The sequence below is a fragment of the Electrophorus electricus genome, chromosome 24, assembly GCF_013358815.1.
Source record: "Electrophorus electricus isolate fEleEle1 chromosome 24, fEleEle1.pri, whole genome shotgun sequence".
Classification (NCBI taxonomy): domain Eukaryota; kingdom Metazoa; phylum Chordata; class Actinopteri; order Gymnotiformes; family Gymnotidae; genus Electrophorus; species Electrophorus electricus.
Genome location: NC_049558.1, coordinates 4,297,923 through 4,316,724, shown reverse-complemented (window position 1 = coordinate 4,316,724; position 18,802 = coordinate 4,297,923). Strand labels below are relative to the sequence as shown.

Sequence of the window (18,802 nt, the reverse complement as noted above, 5' to 3'; positions counted from 1 at the left end):
TTAAGAAATAGTGAACATTAAAAACTATTAAAAACTGTGAATATTGTAGTATAAAACACAACTAGCCCCCAACATTAATAAAGTTAATAAAGGATAGAGTAGTGCCTGGGCCACATTTTCCTTTCTTGTCTGTGTCAAGGATGTGTCAATGATATCACACAAGGATATCACTGCATGCTACAAATTTATGTCAAAGTCTTGTCAGTGCTATAAAAAAAAGTTAATTACAAGAAAAAAAAATCTATTTGTACAATCCAAAAGATATTTTGTTTCCTTCTCAGCATCCCTATGCTTTGCATTTATTTTCGCAATAGCTTTAGTGATTTTTTATTTAGCTAGGGGAAATTAGCGAGGGGAAACTATTGCATAATGATATGTATTGACTAACAGTAAAATGAATCTGAGTTGCCAATGAGAATGTTGTGATGATTCCCTGTCATAAGCCTGGCATGGGTGACTGCTGAGTACACTCCACTGCAGGCAAATTACAAAGAGCCAAATCTACTAATAGGAGGGTTATTTATCAAGATAAAAGGTATAAGATCAAAGAAGAAAGGAAATCTGTAACAAAACTAACCCCTGAAAAGGTGGCTGCAGCACATATTAAAAGTGTTTTTGGCTACCTTCTTTTGCACAGTTGGAAACGGCAGCTTTTCATTTACCCTTTATTCAATAGGAAATAGAAACCCCAATTATGTAAAACAAATTCAGGAAATGGCATGCTTCAGAAGTACTCTATGAACATCTAATTCGTGGTATTTTGACTAAAGACTGATGGTCTCTAAAATATCCATATCCATTTGAAAATCACATCTGTGCCTCAGTGGACATGAGACTAGATTAGTAGCTTCAGGCCATAAGAGCAAATTAACTTTTCATCTGATTTTTAATCACTCTGAGCACTGAATATTTAGCTCAGGGAGCTCTCCCACTTTTCCCACAATTCTCCTTGGAACAAAATCTTCTGGGTCAATGATACATCGTGTCCAAGCGGGATCCCTTCAACAAAGAAAGCTGCAGCTACAGAGGTTCACTTCACTGCATCCATTTTAAATGTGAAGGGGCAGAGATCAGAGCTAGATTAGAGAAGTAGGAGACATCTATTTTCCCTCCAACCACCTTCGCACTCAGGGACCAGATGAGTTAGAGGAACTACACAATGTAGGAAACACAAAAATGTTCTGCCGCTCATGCTCAATCAGCCAGAATGCAAGAAAACAGCTTCGAGGAAAAAGCAGTGCATGAGCACTGGGGAATTATCAGGCGTGATGCACACATGAATTCTGTTTAGATGCGGCACATTTTATAGCATTTCAAAATTAGCTGTTTATTTAGGAAAACAAGCTTCCCAGCAAATTAGTCACACAATGTAACCAACATTGAAAAGACAGTGCAGCTCGCCCAATTCCATCCAAACTGACACATTAAACAAAACTGAGGAGACAGAGGGATAATTAAGTTGTCAAGCAGTTGCCAAGTCCCTCTTGAATACCTGATAATTTCACTATTCTGACCCCTGCTAAGCCTGCAGACAAAATTCTGTCATTTCGCAAGAAACAATTCAAGGTCTCTCTGGCTAGCACGGCCAAAACTCTCAATCAGACGTTAACATTGCAAGTCAACAAGAGCGATATGATAAAAGGATGAGGTGGTACAACCTAAAAACAGCATGCATAATTGCATGCTAAAATTTCCTTGATTATTAAAAAAAAAAAAAAAAGTCTGTCCGGACTCGGGAGATGGCAGCGGCACTCTGAGTTCCTAAATGGGCACTCAGAAGCCGTCCCAAAGCCATGGATGTGGCAGAAATCGGTCAGGTTTGCCCTCGTTGCATAAGGTCTCCAAAAGATAGCAGAGAAGCCAGGGGGAGGTCCTCCTAACGCAGAGGTACAGGGGAGCTCAGGAGGCCAAGGACCCCGTCTGACACACGTCACATGGAGCCAGCACTAGCAGACATCTCATGACCACACAACTGTCACCCAGGTGCGCATGGAGATTTTTTATTTTATTCTTTCTTTATCCAAATGTAAATAAGCTGCATTGTTGTTCCGATCCAGAACCAAATTCGTTGATGAGTTCATCTGAACATGCAAAAGGGGCGACTGAAAATATGCAGAGTGAGTATAACATTCAATTACCATGCATGACACAAACATTTAATTCATACATAACATTTTTCATACATTGTTCTCATGATTAAAATTAACCATAGTGTTGAAGTGAAGGCATATAGATGTTAAATAAATATTCAAAGCTAATTAAGTGTTAAGGTATAAAGTCATATATTTCAAAAATTACATGTACAATGCCAATTACAAAGCTACTTATATTACCTGAAAAGAGAGCAATGAAGCAAAAAACTATCTAGAATGGAGAGTGTTTTTACAAGTCAACAGGGGAATGTGTGTGCAATTCAGTCGTTTTGTACTTCAAACAAATCAAATGACTAGACGCGAAGTGACCATATTTTGCTTTCCTTGACGCTAGTCGCTGAGGAGTCTGAGTTTCTGTCCTGCTTGGGACGTCATGGCTTTCCCCTGCTTTTATAAGATTCTGTTCATAACTCCCCTCTACTGCTCTACGCCAGGACCAGGACGTTGTGAAAGCATCTAGAGTAACAAACCAGATGCAGAATTTCCTTTTCAAAAATGCTACGATTTCTTATAATTACAAATGCAGGGTCAAGTTAGGCTATAGAAAAGACAATAATTTACAAATAAAAATGCAGGCAAAAAAAAAAAAAGATAACCACAATCGTACAATATTTGTATTTTTAAATTAAACTTAAAATGACATTTTCAACAAAATATCAGTTTACACTGGCAAGCACAAGAACGCACAAAGGCAATTCTTCCGGTGGTTATTTTTGTTTAACCTCTTTGCTCATCAAAAGAAAAATAGCTATCAAAAATTCCATAGTATTGACTGAATCCAACGGTTTAACTTTGGACAAGTGTGCAGTCTGCCCAGCCGTATTAAACCAGTGAGAAAAAAGAAAACAGCAGTTCATCCCAATCTTTGTTCATCAATTTTGCATAATTCCTTAAAGATACGTGACTGGTTTAACAGATTTTTATCTAAACTAAGCTTCCTCCTGAAGGAAAGTATCACCTCGGCTGCATACACTGGACATTTAAACTACTGCAAATATTTATTGACACTACTGCCACAAATCTAAAATTGGAAAATACAGTGCTAATAATCTATCTGAAATGTAATTTCATAATAGAATAGAATAGTGAAGCTAATGTCTGAACCTTTTCATTAAACTTTTCTCATTTTGCATTTTTAGCATTTACGTTCTCATTTAGAATTAATTTGCAACAGGTATGAAATCCAACAACGCCCAGTTCTCTCACCACAAGGAGAGCGTGTTGCGCGGGGGAGGGGGGGGGAGTATATAAGTTACTGAATGTTTCTTTAAACTTACCTTTAGCTTTATGAATTCTCTCAGACACAAAACAAAAAAATAACACACATGCACAGCCTGTATATAACAACAGAAGAGTAGTATATATATGCCATTCCTGGGGACTGGTCAGCTTGGTTATGGCGCTATGGCGCCTGGTGATGGTCAGCAGCAGCAGCAGATGTGCAGACAGTTGCCCGTGTACCTACACAGTCGCGCTTTAAAAGATGGCTCATGGCCCGCTATGTTCGAGCGCATCGCTCACATGAGCTATTCACGAAGCACATTGCATTTCATATAGGAATATAAATAACTACTTTATATCGTAGATAGTAATCACTTAACCTAATCACTTAACCTTATCCTGTTTATCTATTCGTGTTTTATTTTTTCAACACATTCATAGTACTCTTCACTTGACGTAAATAAAGCATCAAAGAAAAGAAACAAGCAGATGTAGGCTATTATCGCTACAACTTTTTCTGTGATTAACAATGATGTGATTTAATATATGAACTTAGCACACAATGCCTAGGCAGTTATAAGCTAACAGTAGATCTAACATAAAGGCAATTCCGAGCCACATAAAGAAGCATTTTTAATATTATTCGCAGATGCATTGCACCTGCACCAATTCCCTCAATGATCACGATGCTACACTCAAGCAGTTAGTGCTTGAAAAACACATCAGGATTATCGTTCAAACTGAATGTGCATGTAGAATGAAGGATTTTTTCACTGATAAAAGCCAACGGTGGTGTACCATCTCACAAGTTCGCACTGACATCTCAGACCACGCGTTCTGATAGACACAAGACGGGATACAAGGTTTCTTACCTTCCACAGCCCACAAAGGTGGTATTATCCATAATAAACGAAGCATGAGCATAACTGCTGTAAATCTGGCCATATGACTATAAAGAGCCGGTATACTCATTGAAAAATTATCCGCTGGCCCATCTGTAAAAGCTCCGTCTTAGCAACCAATTGAATAAGCCACATTGGGTAGGATGAACACACAACTACGCCAAGTTTGGGCGAAACCAATAAAACACAGACATGGGGGGACGGTAATGTGTTGCTTTAGTCTACAAAACGACGGAAAGCACATTATGATAGACTCAATAACTATTTATTATTATTATTAATAATAATAATAATAATAATAATAATAGTTTTTGTTGTTATCGATTGAAATTGTGATGCTAATTTAACATAATAAAAATTGTAACCAATTGTAAAATCAGCTCCAATGATTAATGATTCATAATTATTAAAGCAGCACCAAGTAGGTGTTAATAAAATAAACTCTGGGGAACACCAACCTATTTCAAGATGGTTAAAATCAGTAAATTATGAGTATATGTATATGTTGCACAGAACATGCCTTACAGAGTAGGCTTCTATTGTGTTTGCGTTCAGAAATGTATCAGCATCAACAGTGCCACCTGGAGTTTGAATAAGAAACGTTGAGAGGGTATGGAGTGAAGGACGGTGGTTCAGGCAAGGGTGTTGATCCACTATCGAATATATCATCATTGAATCCATTCAAATTTTTCATAAGTACATCAAACCTCATTAGCTCATCACTGTGTAAATTGAAGATAGATGACAGATCAGCTGGTGTGCCTTCTCCTTTTTCATCTGTACACATGACCTTTAACCCCAACGTGAGAATTACATTTACATGCTTCTACACAGCTGGCACAGCACTGCTGGCCACAAAACCCATCATGCTTGGTTTGGTTATTATTTCATTTCATAATTTGCCTCTGGATATGTTATTCATTAATATAGCCTGAGACAGGTATTGAATGTAAACCTAAATGTAGGTAATGAAAATGAAAGCAACTTCACTTTATAGCTACAATCACATTTCTATAGGGAAATTGCTGTTTTGTTATATTCTTCATTTTGTAGGCTATTATAAAAAAAAAAGGCAAAGGAACACACAAATGTGCTTGTTTTTTATGTAAGACATTTTTGGCAGAATACTATTTTGCTCTGTGTGGCTGTGGCTGATATGAAAGTGGGAGGACAAATCACGATGACTCATTGTAAAAGTAGATCAAGAATGTACACCAGACAAAAGGAGCACAGAAAAGCTAGGAGCAAGAGGTGACTGCAAACTGGTATAAACTGGGCAACAAGAGTGAGCGCGACAGAGAGAGAGGAAATAGAGCAGAAGAATATGGAACTGACATAAAGAAATCTAGAATAATTCAGCCTCAAGATGAGTGGAAGCTAAAAAACAGCACTCTAGAGGATCTGGGGGTCGTTCCCATGGAAACCTTTGCCCAGGGAGATCAACGACCCTCCTGTCTACTAATGCACACAGAGCACAGATTGTAGGTCACATATGGCACCAACAACCCAATCAGGTCTAATCTGCCTTGACTTGTGGGTCGTGAATTGAACCGTGAAACAGGTTTCTATTCTGACTTGTATCAGTGACTATCCAGTGCACAAATTATAGATATATAAAGACCTTCAGAAGCACTTTGCTGGCACAGTTGAAGAACTGATGAAGGACCTCTGTCCGAAACGTCCTCTTTCTCTGGAAACCTTATTTATGTGGGCCCTGTCCCATTACTTCCACTTGCACTCTCGCTCCCCTCCTTTGCCTGTGCCCGTTTAGGTGTGCGAGGCTACAGGGTGCCCGGTTTCTTTCATTTCCCCAACTGGGGTGCTCGTGAGCACTTGATGAGCACTTGACGTGTCCCTCTCGTATGTCTGCATCAGAGCACAGTTTCGTGAAAGCCAGCAGCCGTGTTCCATTGTTATCCCAATCAAACATGGATGGAACATTTGAGGAAAAAAAAAAAAGTTTAGAATCTTTTATATTTTTTTCTTTAGCAAGATTGATATGATTTGAAGGTTGTACATCTGGAAAGGTTAGGAGAAAAAAAAAGCACTACTTAACTGAATACTTGTATGAGTAATGTTTTTAACTGTACTTAATTAGAATTGTCACCAGCTGAAATTGTGGAGAATTATCCTGTTTTGTTATCCTGTTTTCGTGTAATCTTAAGGTTGAACAAAAAAGCTGGGCAGATGTAAAGGCATCACGTCAGAAGGGCATTCACAATCAAATTTCAGCAAGGTATTCTTGTCGTTACATTGTCATAAAAGTTCTTGAAGGAGGACCTTAGTGCTTAGGGCAAAAATTGGGACAGTGCCGTGGTCGTAAACTAAATCGGTCGTAACTAAATCGTTGTCTGTTATAGAACTTACACTTGTTTCACATTTCTAGGTATCAGCATTGATCTCTATATTTCAACAGCAATGGTATCTTGAACTCTAACCTACTGTACTGGCTAGGATATATTCTGTGAGTAAATTACACTTTTGTAAGTCTCTCTGGATAAGAGTGTCTGCTAAATGCCGTAAGTGTAAATGTAACTTTCTGGATGTAAATCACAGCAGGTAGCTTAGCCATAGGCACCCCGACTATGGAATGCATATTGTACCTCGGTACAGGATTCAGACACACTCTCAATATGTAAAATTAGACTGAAAACCTACCTGTTTGCACAGTCTTTTGGCTAGCATATTGTCCTCATGCAATGATAAGTTATTCTGACCTATACACATCTTTTGAGTATTATGTTGCCACATTCATCACTGTAATAAAAGTGACTATTTACTCACTACTGTTTTCCTCACTAATACTGCTTCTGACTTGCTCTACTGGGGCTTGGATACAGACATGTAAAGCTGCTTTGTGACAACAGCTGTTGTAAGAAGCGCTATATATAAATAAACTTTGCTTGCTTTGCTTTGCTCCCTTGCTTGCTTCTAACTTTAAGACTGTTGCACAAAGCAGTCGCAAGCCGAAGGTGTAAAATGTATCCATAGTCATGAACAGGCATAAAGTCAGATTCTGTACCTTTTCTATGGTATAGAGAAGGTCACAATGGCAAGGTGAGGTGATGTAAACATTGTAGCAACCCTTCATCTAGATGTCTTTAGCTAGATGTGTTTTTTATTTGTTATTATGCTGCTTTGTTTAGAGGTCAGTGTGGCTTTATGTAAACTATATAATTCAATCAATGCGCATATTTCACTGTCTGCGAAATTAATTTTGCAGGTTTTGTTTTGTTTTGCTCTATAGTTAGTAGGATAGATGCATACTAGGTTTATACATTAAGTATTAGCAGCAATTTTGCTTAGTAGTAGTGCAAAATGCTTAGCAAGTGTCACTCTTACAAATATTTTACATGGACCAACTAGTTGCACATAGGTATAACTTTACTTGGTACAATAGGCGTAAACTCAGTGGTCTTACCTAGGACCAGTTTAGCAATTTTGACCATATTAGTTAGGCCCTGTTGATGCAACCATCCCCTCAGTGGTGAGCCATGACAGGAACAGCAGTCCACTTCAACATGCAGGCCAACGGCAAATATAAATGGTTGTTTATGCTTTTGTTAGGACTTGCGGGTGGTGGGGGGCAGTATGGGGGAATGACCACGAGCATTGCCACACAGGGGAAATGAGAGGGGGTTCTATAGTAAAGTATACGATGGCGCTGCTGAAATAATTTGGCTTGAGTGTTTGTAGCTACCATTTTAACAAGCACCTTCATGACTTGCTGTGGTAGCTCAGTGGTTAAGATACTTGATTTGTAATCAGAAGATTGTTGATTCAAGCCTCCCTTTTGCCACTGGGCAATGCCCTTAATCCTTAATTGCTCAGGTTGTACTCACTCATAATTGCAAGCTTTTTTTTGGATAAAGGTGTCAGATAAATGTAATTATGCAACATTTAATTGGGTATTTTAACTAGGTGTAAGTGTATATAAACCATAGAGGACTTTTGAATATTTAATGGTGTTTGTGCATCTTGTGTGATGTTATTTGTTTGGCTTGTTTACATGCCCTGATCCATTTCAAATATTGCTGCTTTAAAGCAGCAGCAATAACATGCTGAAATAATCAGGCAATGTTTTAAATTGCCCATATTTTTAGCACAGTTAGACTAAGATCTGGAAATTACAACAGCAGTGGATTATTCGAGCAACCACCCACTGGTTTGAAAAGGCTCAAATGCCACTGCTTTATATGTTTCAAGAACTACAATACAAATGGTCAAATCTCATATAGGCATTCATCTACAACCAGAAAGTCTGAATGTCGCACATAAAAAAAAACATTTTTTTAAGATAAGAAACAAATACCAAAGCATTCTGCCAAATACACATCCGTGATATTAACACACAGTGATATGTGGCTGCCGTTCTAAAACTGTTGATCTAAATTGGAAAAAATGACGTGGAGGTTATACAAGTTTGCTCTCTCAGACATTTCCAGGACTTGCTTGAGTTTTCTGTTAAGGTTGCTGCAAAGCCTAGGGGGCAAGCAAATATTTAATGAGTAACTTAATATCTGGAGCATGGACATGCCCCCTGTATGAATTAGACCCAGGAAATGGTGAGTGATATGGATGCTATACAGAAGCCCCACAGTCCTGAAGGTTTGGCAAGTACAACAGTAAGGACAGTGATTGGAAAACCAGAGACAGACATAGAGAACCACTAAATAATAAGAAGGGAGAGGAGCCAAATGACCGTGGCTCCTATCGGTGGCCTCTTGGTGGGTGTAGGGGGTGGGTCCTGCTGCCACTTTCAGCTAGTTAGAAATAGCAAACCTTGTTGCCCTGCTCATTCTTCACCCATAGACACAACAGAAACCTTTTCTTTTCCAAAAAATAAAAAATAAAAAATTGCAACGCTCTAATTGTATAGAAAGGGTAACCGTGTACCTGTCAGATTATGATTTAACTGTAACAGGTATAAACTAGTGTAATGCCAAAGATGAATGTCGGCATTGATTGTATGTCCTTGACAACATTAAATAAGTAGGTCTGCCATGTACTTCGGGGCTGGCCAGTGAGTCCTGTTTCAGCAGCAATTCACAGCAGTTAATTTCATGCCTGGTTCTTTGTTAAAATTATTTCCACACAAGCAAAATAGCTGACGTGTTTTTCATATGCTTCAATGTTACTAACTGCACATCAACCATGATGTCACAGCAACAGGAGCACCAAAACAGCAAATATAATACTTACAAAGATAATACATTCAATACACATAATACTTATATAGCATAGAGGTTATATTTATAGGTTTTGTTGATATAAAAAAAATTATAAAGGTTATAGGATGAATGTTATATGACATTAAGTAAAACAGAAAAATTGCTTAAGAATCTACTGCCCTCTTGTGCTGTTTGCTGAGAGAGAAACTGTACCACATAGTAGTTACACTAGCGGACGCCTAATTATAATAATTATCCAAAGGACAAAATAGTTGAATGAATAACAATGCAGCAATGTACTAAACTGAGCAAGGAAAATATTAATAAACAAAACACATCCACAAAATATACTGGAAATGGCTTGAACTGGACTAACTTCTCTAGCTTTTATTTGAGATGTTTGAGGAGTTGTTTACAAGGTGATCAATTATGGATATTATGTGATGCCAAAAAAACCCTAAGGAAAGCCAGGGCTACCAAAATAATGGGACTGGTGCAAGCAGAGTGATTTGGAAGTTCGAAGAGGTGGAACCAGTTTCAGAAAAAGCAGATATTTAAATGACTAAAATTAATTCTATGGGGTTCCAAGGATTTGTCAATCCCAGTGACAAGGAATTTTAACTCTAATACTAAAGGATACTGCATTAATGACATATCTGTTTGCATTTCCAATTGGCAGCAATGAAGTTTGAAAACGCACAGAAAAATCAGTCTCTATGTTACAGCTGAAAAATCATTACATATTGGGGGAAAAAACGATACTTTAACAAATTGTGCTACTGGAACAAGAATATGATGTGAACTGCAGCCTATCTCTTTAACTGTTTTGCATACCAGAGCAGCGGAGATACAGCTGTATGAAAATGTGGAATCTGAAGGTGAATCTGTTCTCAAGGCTGTTTCCTGTGGCACTCCAGGCTTGCCAAGGCAAAATGAGGTAGGAGTGCAAAATAACAATGCTTCTTCTTCAAAAAGTGTTTTTCTTTTAATGATTCAATACCAAAACCTGACAGTCATATTTGTCCTCAGCAGCAAATAAGTAGTTCCATTTGTTCTGTGTGGGGAATGACATTTTAAAAAGGTGCTCTTGGTGCAGATAATGCCTGGAAGTACATTTGTACATTTGGCCTTCTGATCTCCTTATGCTTAATTGATTGTTTGTGGGGGAAGTCTAGGGATTACACAAAGCTTGACACAGAGGCTCACAGGTTTCTTTGCACTGTAAAGCCTGATTGTCTCCTGGGGGAAGGTGAATGCAACAGCAGCGTAAATGACTCCATTATGGTTGAGCACCCATACTAGCATTACCCTCCATTCCACATCCACACCACATTATGTAACAATAAATACAATACGAATATTCTGTGATATTGGAATAATATGGCTGACTGCCTGATTACATTTCAGGGCTTTGTTCTGTAGATAAGGCAAATGAATGGAGACATTGCTTAAATGATAAGATGAGGGTATATTAGGGTGGCACAACATCGCCCTTGTCCTTGGTCTTGTATCTGCATGATAAGTGCTATCCATAATGCAGAAAAGTGTCAACCTTTTATGCATTATTGTATAGAGATCTTTTGGACCAAGCCTTACAGCTTGTTTTTTGTTTGCTTGTTTGTTTGTTTGTTGTTGTTTTTGTCAATTTGTCCAAGCCAGTGGCTAAAACAAAAGTCAAGGAGGGTGAAAGAGGAGAAGTTGTGTCCATGTATCCCACAGCCGGAGCTGCTGGAGCATCTGGCCCTGCCCTCGTGGAGGTTCAGGAAAAGGTCACATCATGTGGTGTGAAATCAAACCACAAGAAATAGGTCACCTTAGCCAGGATCAATACCAGCAATCAGTACTGCTGGATCAGTAATGTGCTTTACTGAGTCTTGGCACCCAGTACAATATCATTTTGTTGTTGTGCTGTCTCTTGTCAACCACAGAAGGATGAGTTCCCTCTTTGAGTCTTCGCTTCTCTTGAGGTTTCTTCCTCACACTCCTGGGAAAGTTTTCCTTACCACTGTCACCTTTGCAATGTTTGGACATGCACTGGGGGGCTTGGACATTTGTTTTGTGATGTCTGCTGCAAAAGTACTATATAAATAAATTTTGATTGGTTCATACTATATTGTACTATATTGTATATAATGTCTCGCGCTTGCTAAACAACCTTAAAATGCACTTTGAAAGACACTGTAAATCTTGTCTTATCTAGGTGGATGCTGAAGAACAGCAATGATACAACAGAACCATTATATATGATTTATATGTGCTGTGGAATGGGAATGTTGGCAGAAAAAAACAGAAGTAACCCATTCCAAATGAGTAAACAGTCTACAGGTGAGGAAACTGCACAATTGGGTATCACTGTAGTCTTATATGTGTGTCATGAAAAACATTAGGTCTCCAGTTCAGGGCTGGTATCTTACCTCCATCAAAATATCAGAAACAACCATGCTAATAAATCCAATTATTCAAGATGACCTGATGGACAGTAATCATTTTGTTTGAGGGTTCTCTGCTGCCATTGTTAATTCTTAATTCTCAGTTAATTATTTACCAGCATTAGTTAACAGAATAGATAATTATGCCTAGTTGTAACATCTTTGTTAGTAACAATAACCTAGTTATCATCATCTAGGTATATTTTGTTATAGGTAGTTGAGGCCTAAATCTAGCAGATTCACTTAACACAGGATGCTTTTTGTATTTCACACAGAATAGCCAACTGAATTAATTAAAATAGTTATGAAAATGTATTGTTACATATTATATAAGTTGTTATGAAGGAGAACAGTAAGGTTTGCAATCAAATAATGTGTTGCTATATGTGGTTGCTGTAATCAGTTCTCCTATCTGAGAACACGTTACAGAAAATGTTTTTGTCCAGCCTTTTTAGTCTAAAGCCATTATTCTGGCAATGTCCTTGAAAGTCCATTCATTGAGCTTCTAATAGCCCACTTTTAGTATGCCATTTTATTTTGGGGCTTAATCATATGTATTAACTGTTTTTTATTTGACAGTTCATAGATGAAGTACTAAAATAATAGAAATTACTGATTACATGGTAAGTTGTCTAAGATAACGTATTAGTGGTTGTAGCTGAGCAGTGGTAGCTCAGTGGTTAAGGTTTCTAATACCTAAGGTTTGCCTTGTAATTGGAAGGTTGCTGGTTCAAGCCCCAGTACTGCCCATTTGCCACTGTTGGGCCCCTGAGGAAGGCCCTTAACCCTCAATTGCTTAACTTGTCCTCTGTCATAATTGCAAGTTGCTTTGGATAAATGTATCAGGTAAATGTACCCAGGTGGCTCATAGGGACCAGTCTACTCTAGAATAGTGAGACCCAGGCTGTGGTTGATTTATTATGGGATGATGTTCTAGACCAAGGAACAGCCATTGCAAATCTTAAGGCAGAGGATCCCATGCACTGCACATGGTTGCAATTTTCCACATTGGTTTCTAATACCTGATTAGTTCAATCAGGTGTGAAAGAGCAAGGGAAACACCAAGAAACCCTGCACACACAGATGTGCAGAGCACAAGGTCCAGAGTCATTTGTGTAATACATCTCTGGACATAATGAGGAATGAACAGTTTGGAAAGTGTAAATAGATGCAGTAATGAATTCAACAAATTAAATGCTTGAAATATACAACATTTGAGAAGGATGCCAGGAGGGAATTCAAAGCCTATACACAGTAGTTCTCTGTGAGCCTCTCTGTTCTCAGATGTCACTACAGTAACCTGGCCTTCTCTGTGCTGGCCCATGTCCCATGAAGTGACAGGAACTGATTACAAGAGCTGGATGTCTAAAAATATCCTTTAAACGTTAGGCGAGGAGGACACCAGTTTTGACATCACCACAGACACCAAGAAGCAGATGGCAGTGGGCATTTACTTGAGCAGGCAGTCCTTGCCTCTCTGTGACCTCAGCTGATACCAGCCCTTGGGCAGATGTACTCCACTATGGTGGACAGGACCAAGCTTCTTATGGTACTGTTTGTTTCCTGCCCCCACTGTGTGCTCTGCCATGACCCTCAAGACCAAACTGATGTCTCTCGCACACCAATCCGGCATGTCCTGGTAGCAGCTGGAATATGAGATCATCCACAAAGATGGAGATCTGCACAGCTATTTGGTCTTGTACTCCCTTTGTTTTGAGCTTGAGCTTGGGCTTGATCATCCTGGTAGCTGGGACCAAGTCCGATGGGAAGGACCCCGTGGCCAAGGTCTACAACTACCTCTTCCCCACCATGAAGAGCACCTTGAGAAGTACCAAACATGTCCTCCTCTCTCCGCCTAACTCGACATCCTACTTGGGCAGCTTCACTTACAATGTCGTGACCTTCTATGTGATCAAAGCAGGGTGTAATGGAGTGCTGACCCTGCAGCAGTGTGGGCCACAGGCAGATGCACTGGTGTCTTTGAAACACAGAAAGTGTTACTTAGTAGGTCACTTAGAAGAAAGGTACAAGCTAAAGGTTGGCACCACTTCTATATAACTGGAAGCCCAAGAGACAGCTGGTTAAATTCCACATTTTAGATCAAAGTTCAAAGAGGTTTTATTGTCATTTCAGCTATATACAAGTACACAACAAAAATGAGACAATGTTCCTCCAGGACCATGGTGCAACACAAAACAACAGTGTAACAGACAACATGCTACATAAGTGCAAACAGTCCAATATAGTGCAAAAATGTAATTAAATAAACATTAAATAAACAATAATAAATACAGGACAGGACAAATACAAAATGAGTAGACAGTGCAATTATTTAGTCCAGTACACAGTACTGGGCATATGTAAAGTGAGTTGTGCATAGGAGTCAGTGACATGCTACACTGAACATAGCAGTCACCAGTAGCAGCCAGAAGAGTTCAGAGTACAGTGCTGGTTTAGTACAGTTTAGTACATATATATGTACAGTTTAGTACATATATTGTACATACATTGTTAATATATTTTGTACATACATAGAATATATATATTTATCTTGCATATATATATATTTCACATATAGAGAATATCTATATTTCTCTATGCACCCCTGTTTTCTTATCCTCAGTTTGGACAGCGCACTCTCCACCATTTCACTGCGAGTTATACTGTGTATGACTATGTATGTGACGAATAAACCAAACTTGAACAGTACTCTAGCCAGGATGAGAAGGCACTTGCATCTGGATTTGTGGTCCCAGGTCTGAACGCTTACAAAGTGATGCAGATACCACACTGAGATGGAGGCCGTCAATTCCTGAAAGAGAAAATGGTATAAAATTTCACCAAGTGTAGATTATCAAGTGAGAGCGGATAATTGGGTTATGCTTGAGGGAAGACAAAGCACTATTGTTTGATTAGTAACAAATGCTGAGGACATATTAATAATGAACAGTTCCATTCTTTTTTGTTTGTTTGTTTGTTTGTTTGTTTGTTTTTTGTAAATGGTAATTTACAAATAAACCTTTAATCACTCTCCCATATGTAGAATTTTGTAATCGAACATGTGCCCTAAGAGTACCTGTTGATCTTAAGTGAGGTTTTTTTCTCTTCTCTGTCCTGCTACCTAGGTGATGAAATTAACTTCCCCTGCTCTCCATACAGCTGAGACACTTGAGTCTTCAAATGAAGACTGAAGACTTGCCTCTTCACTGAGTCACTAGGCTTTTAAATACTTAAACTTTAACCTGAACGTATTCTGAACACTGACCTATCTATTCTCACATGTGGATATTTTTTTCATAGAGACTACAAAGTACTTCTTTAAGTTTCTCTGGTCAAGTGCAACTATTATAAGTGTAAATGTATATGTGTTTTTGCCATGGAAAATGTATAGCTGTTTTGGGAATCATGGGTGTTAAACAAACTTATTTTTTATTTCTGGCACATTGTATTTGTGACTATATTTGTGATCATTTTTGTCACACCCCTGACAATCGACCTGTTTTTTGGGGGAGGGGGTTTCATATTTTTGGAGTAGCATTTGGTACCTTTGCTCATTCTCTCAGTTTCCTCAGTTTTGACCCTAGCTTGTTCTAAGGTCCCCATCTCTTGTAGTAGACTTGTGCTTCCATTCACTCTCTACACGCCTTGCACGCGGATACCTTCCCACTAGCGTTTTGTGATAGTTGTCAAGAAGTTATATTTATGGTGGATGTAGATCATAATGTCAAGAGTAATATGGAAATTTGTAAAACATTATTTTACAAAAACGTTAATCCACACCCTTTATATATATATATATATATATATATATATATATATATATATATATATATATATATATATATATATATATATATATATATACATACATACACACACACACACACACACACACACACACACACACACACACACACACACACACACATTGTTACTATTATTATCTGTTTTGGTTACCTATTGTTGGAATTGGGAGCAGCATAAATGTCATAAATTCTCACTTCAGGCCTTATGCTTCACAAACTTCAGCTAACGATTAAAAAGTACTGTTAATACTGCCCTTGAAATGTACAGGGCAGTAAAATAGGATTAATCACACTTCCTGAAACAAAACTGTGATTCAAAAGATATTACTTTAATCATTAACCTCCCACCACTGCCAGTAGCCAGTAGAAATATGCAATTCGAATAACATGTTAAGAGGACGAGAGGTGTTTCCCCAGGGTCATCGCATTTAGCATTGTTATCTTTCTTTTTGTAAAACATGTCATAAATTCATTGTGAAAAGGGACATTACTGATTACTCATGTGTTCTAGTACTCATATTTATGTGTACTAGTATGATCATACCAGAGGAGGATGCCCCCCCTCCTTGAGTTTTTGGCACTGTCACCCTTGGCTTGCTCACTGGGGGCTTGGACAACATGTTTTAAAAAGAGCTATATCAATACATTTGGTTTGATAACAAACCAGTAGCATCTGAACAAAACTTAAACCATTTGTAAGCAATATATTTGACAAAAATAATTTTCTATATACTAAACATAGAGGATATATTATTATTAGAGTAGTAGTAGTAGTACAGTGCTGATAGGAATTAAAGTCATCATGCCACATTGTATGTCTCTCTAAATGTGTTAGCAAGGTTAATAAAAAGGTATTTTATCATTACACTGGAAATTGGCTGGCAGTTTATTATCTATCCCAACCACAGGGCGGAGATGATAATTGTCAGAGGGAAAGCAATATAAAAGGATAGGGAGAAGGCATAAGGCACAAATAGTTGAAAAGGAAATCTGTTTAGACCTGGCATGTGTTCAGACCTAAGGTGAACTAAAGATGAGCACATTATTGAGAAATGTCCTGCTAATTTTGGTATTCATTCTTATTTTAGATGCTGTGATTGTTCAAGTAAGAATTTGCCATCATGACAATAACTACAGCTATCATGGAATATTAGTTTAACTCTAAAATCTTTATATTAAATAATAGCTCATACTAGTGCTAGCAGTGAAAACTCTATTCAGTGTGTGTGTGTGTGTGTGTGTGTGTGTGTGTGTGTGTGTGTGTGTGTATATATATATATATATATATATATATATATATATATATATATATATATATATATATATAAAATGCACATTTATATAATGAGCATATAGCCTTGAATTGCCTTCAAATCTTTAGAGTAATTAATTAATGAGCCTTGTAGGAACAAATATTAGACCTTTTAATAGTACAGATTGCTCAGAAGAAGTCAATTCCAAATCACTGGGAATAATGACAACTTTCTTGTGGTTTAATTAATCAAGCAGGGGAAGCAATCTGTCTGCAATCTGTTCTTTTGTTTTCATTTGTTTTCCTGAGCAAAGCCAATTTCTTGATTTTAGTACAAACCATGAATTGAAAAAATATCATAATTCAGTTAGTGGATTAAACCCTGACATTTAAAAATTATCTGAATTATGTGAAAGGATTGGTTTTAAAAAGATCAATTTCTTCATTACGCTTATGGATTTCCAAACATAGCTGCTACTGTTTGCCTCATAATTCTCATACTGCATTAATAGAGAGTGGGTGGCCTTTAGTAGGAGTTGTTACTTTGTTGGGATTAAAGTTGAGTTGGAATGTTTTTGGAATTATGCTGTCTCTCAAACATATTTAAATGAAGCTGATATAGCCGGCAAGTTTGGCCTGGTTCAAGTACATTTAGCCAACTTAATGACTATACTTGAGATGGCAGAGTCTAGTTTATTGCAAAATGTGTAATCCTGAGATGTTCTGAGATGTTAATTACAGTGATGATGGCAAGTTTGAAGAAAAGAAACATTTATATATACACACACACACACACACACACACACACACACACACACTTTTTTTTCCCTCCAGGTCTTTCTTACTAGACTCAGTAAAAAAGCTTTGGGTCCTCATGGCTAAGGATTCCCCAGTAAATTGGAACAGCCACTACGCTGGCAGTATGCAAAAACCAAGACCTCCCTGAAGAATTTCAGCCTCTGTGCCAAACCAAAAATGCACAAGGCTCTTTTTCCAGACTTGGTAAGCATGCAGCAGCTCCAACAAACAACTTAGTGGGTTATTTCATGTAAAGGGGTGAAATTGAAAGTCCATGTTTGTTTATATGATATTTTATTATATTGAAGTACTTACTGATAAAGACAGGACACTGCTGGAACTGCTGGAAAAAAATATTTTTGCGTGTCTTGCAGCACTTCTTTCCAGACATGCTGGCTTGTGTCAGATTTGTGCTTTTGCTGCTTGCACTGGTTGCTGAATGCGACTCTAAGGAATGCCTACTTCTATTTTGACTAATTTTCAAAGTTTAAATCTTAACTTCTATTTTTTTAATTCTGTGTAAGTTTATTTGCTTTCCTGTTTATGTAACACACATGAATATTTAACTAGGATATTTTGCAAGCAATTACAGCATCATTTACAAATAAGTTTTTTTTATGTCCAATTTTTATTTTAGTAAAACTTGCATTATTCGGCATCAAAGGTCTCTTTCAGAGGTGGTACATCAACTGTAATGTCTAAGATTGTGTTAAAGGTGCAGTTTATGTCATGTATCTCATCTACATTAATGGTCCACTTTTTCATCTGTTACTTTCTTTTGTGATATTTTTATTCTGATATTTATATTTATATTTATATATATTTATAAAAGCATTATTTACACTACATGGAACACTTCCTGACCCACAATAAATAAATAAATAGATAGATTAAAAAATATATATATATATATATATATATATATATATATATATATATATATATATATATATATATATATATATATATATATATAAAAACAGCAGCAACATAAATAATGGGCACATTTTTGTAGACTAGACTGCAAGTTCCATTGTGGACACAAGGTGACACTGTAACACCACGGATTG

At 37.5% G+C, this 18,802-nt stretch overlaps 2 protein-coding genes and 1 long non-coding RNA gene across 5 annotated transcripts in view; 2 read left to right on the top strand and 1 right to left on the bottom strand.

The window, feature by feature from the left end:
• ephb2a (eph receptor B2a) overlaps positions 1-4,376 on the bottom strand; it is a 36,140-nt gene extending 31,764 nt beyond the window's left edge. For all 3 annotated transcript variants that reach the window (XM_026998130.2, XM_035522406.1, XM_035522408.1), the window contains exon 1: positions 4,247-4,376. In XM_026998130.2, the coding sequence (XP_026853931.2) occupies positions 4,247-4,346 (100 nt within the window). In that variant the 5' untranslated portion in view covers positions 4,347-4,376. The remainder of the gene's footprint in view (positions 1-4,246) is intronic.
• Positions 1,931-11,558, top strand: LOC113569981. Its single transcript, XR_003409857.2, has 3 exons — positions 1,931-2,117; positions 10,285-10,384; positions 11,107-11,558. It is a non-coding gene; the product is annotated as an uncharacterized LOC113569981 (long non-coding RNA).
• Positions 11,559-12,713: 1,155 nt separating this feature from the next.
• lactbl1a (lactamase, beta-like 1a) lies at positions 12,714-13,934 on the top strand. Its single transcript, XM_035522650.1, is given in 6 exon segments — positions 12,714-12,806; positions 13,135-13,202; positions 13,204-13,376; positions 13,379-13,466; positions 13,468-13,585; positions 13,587-13,934. Coding segments are annotated over 6 exon segments (888 nt in total).
• The last annotated feature ends 4,868 nt before the right edge of the window (positions 13,935-18,802 follow it).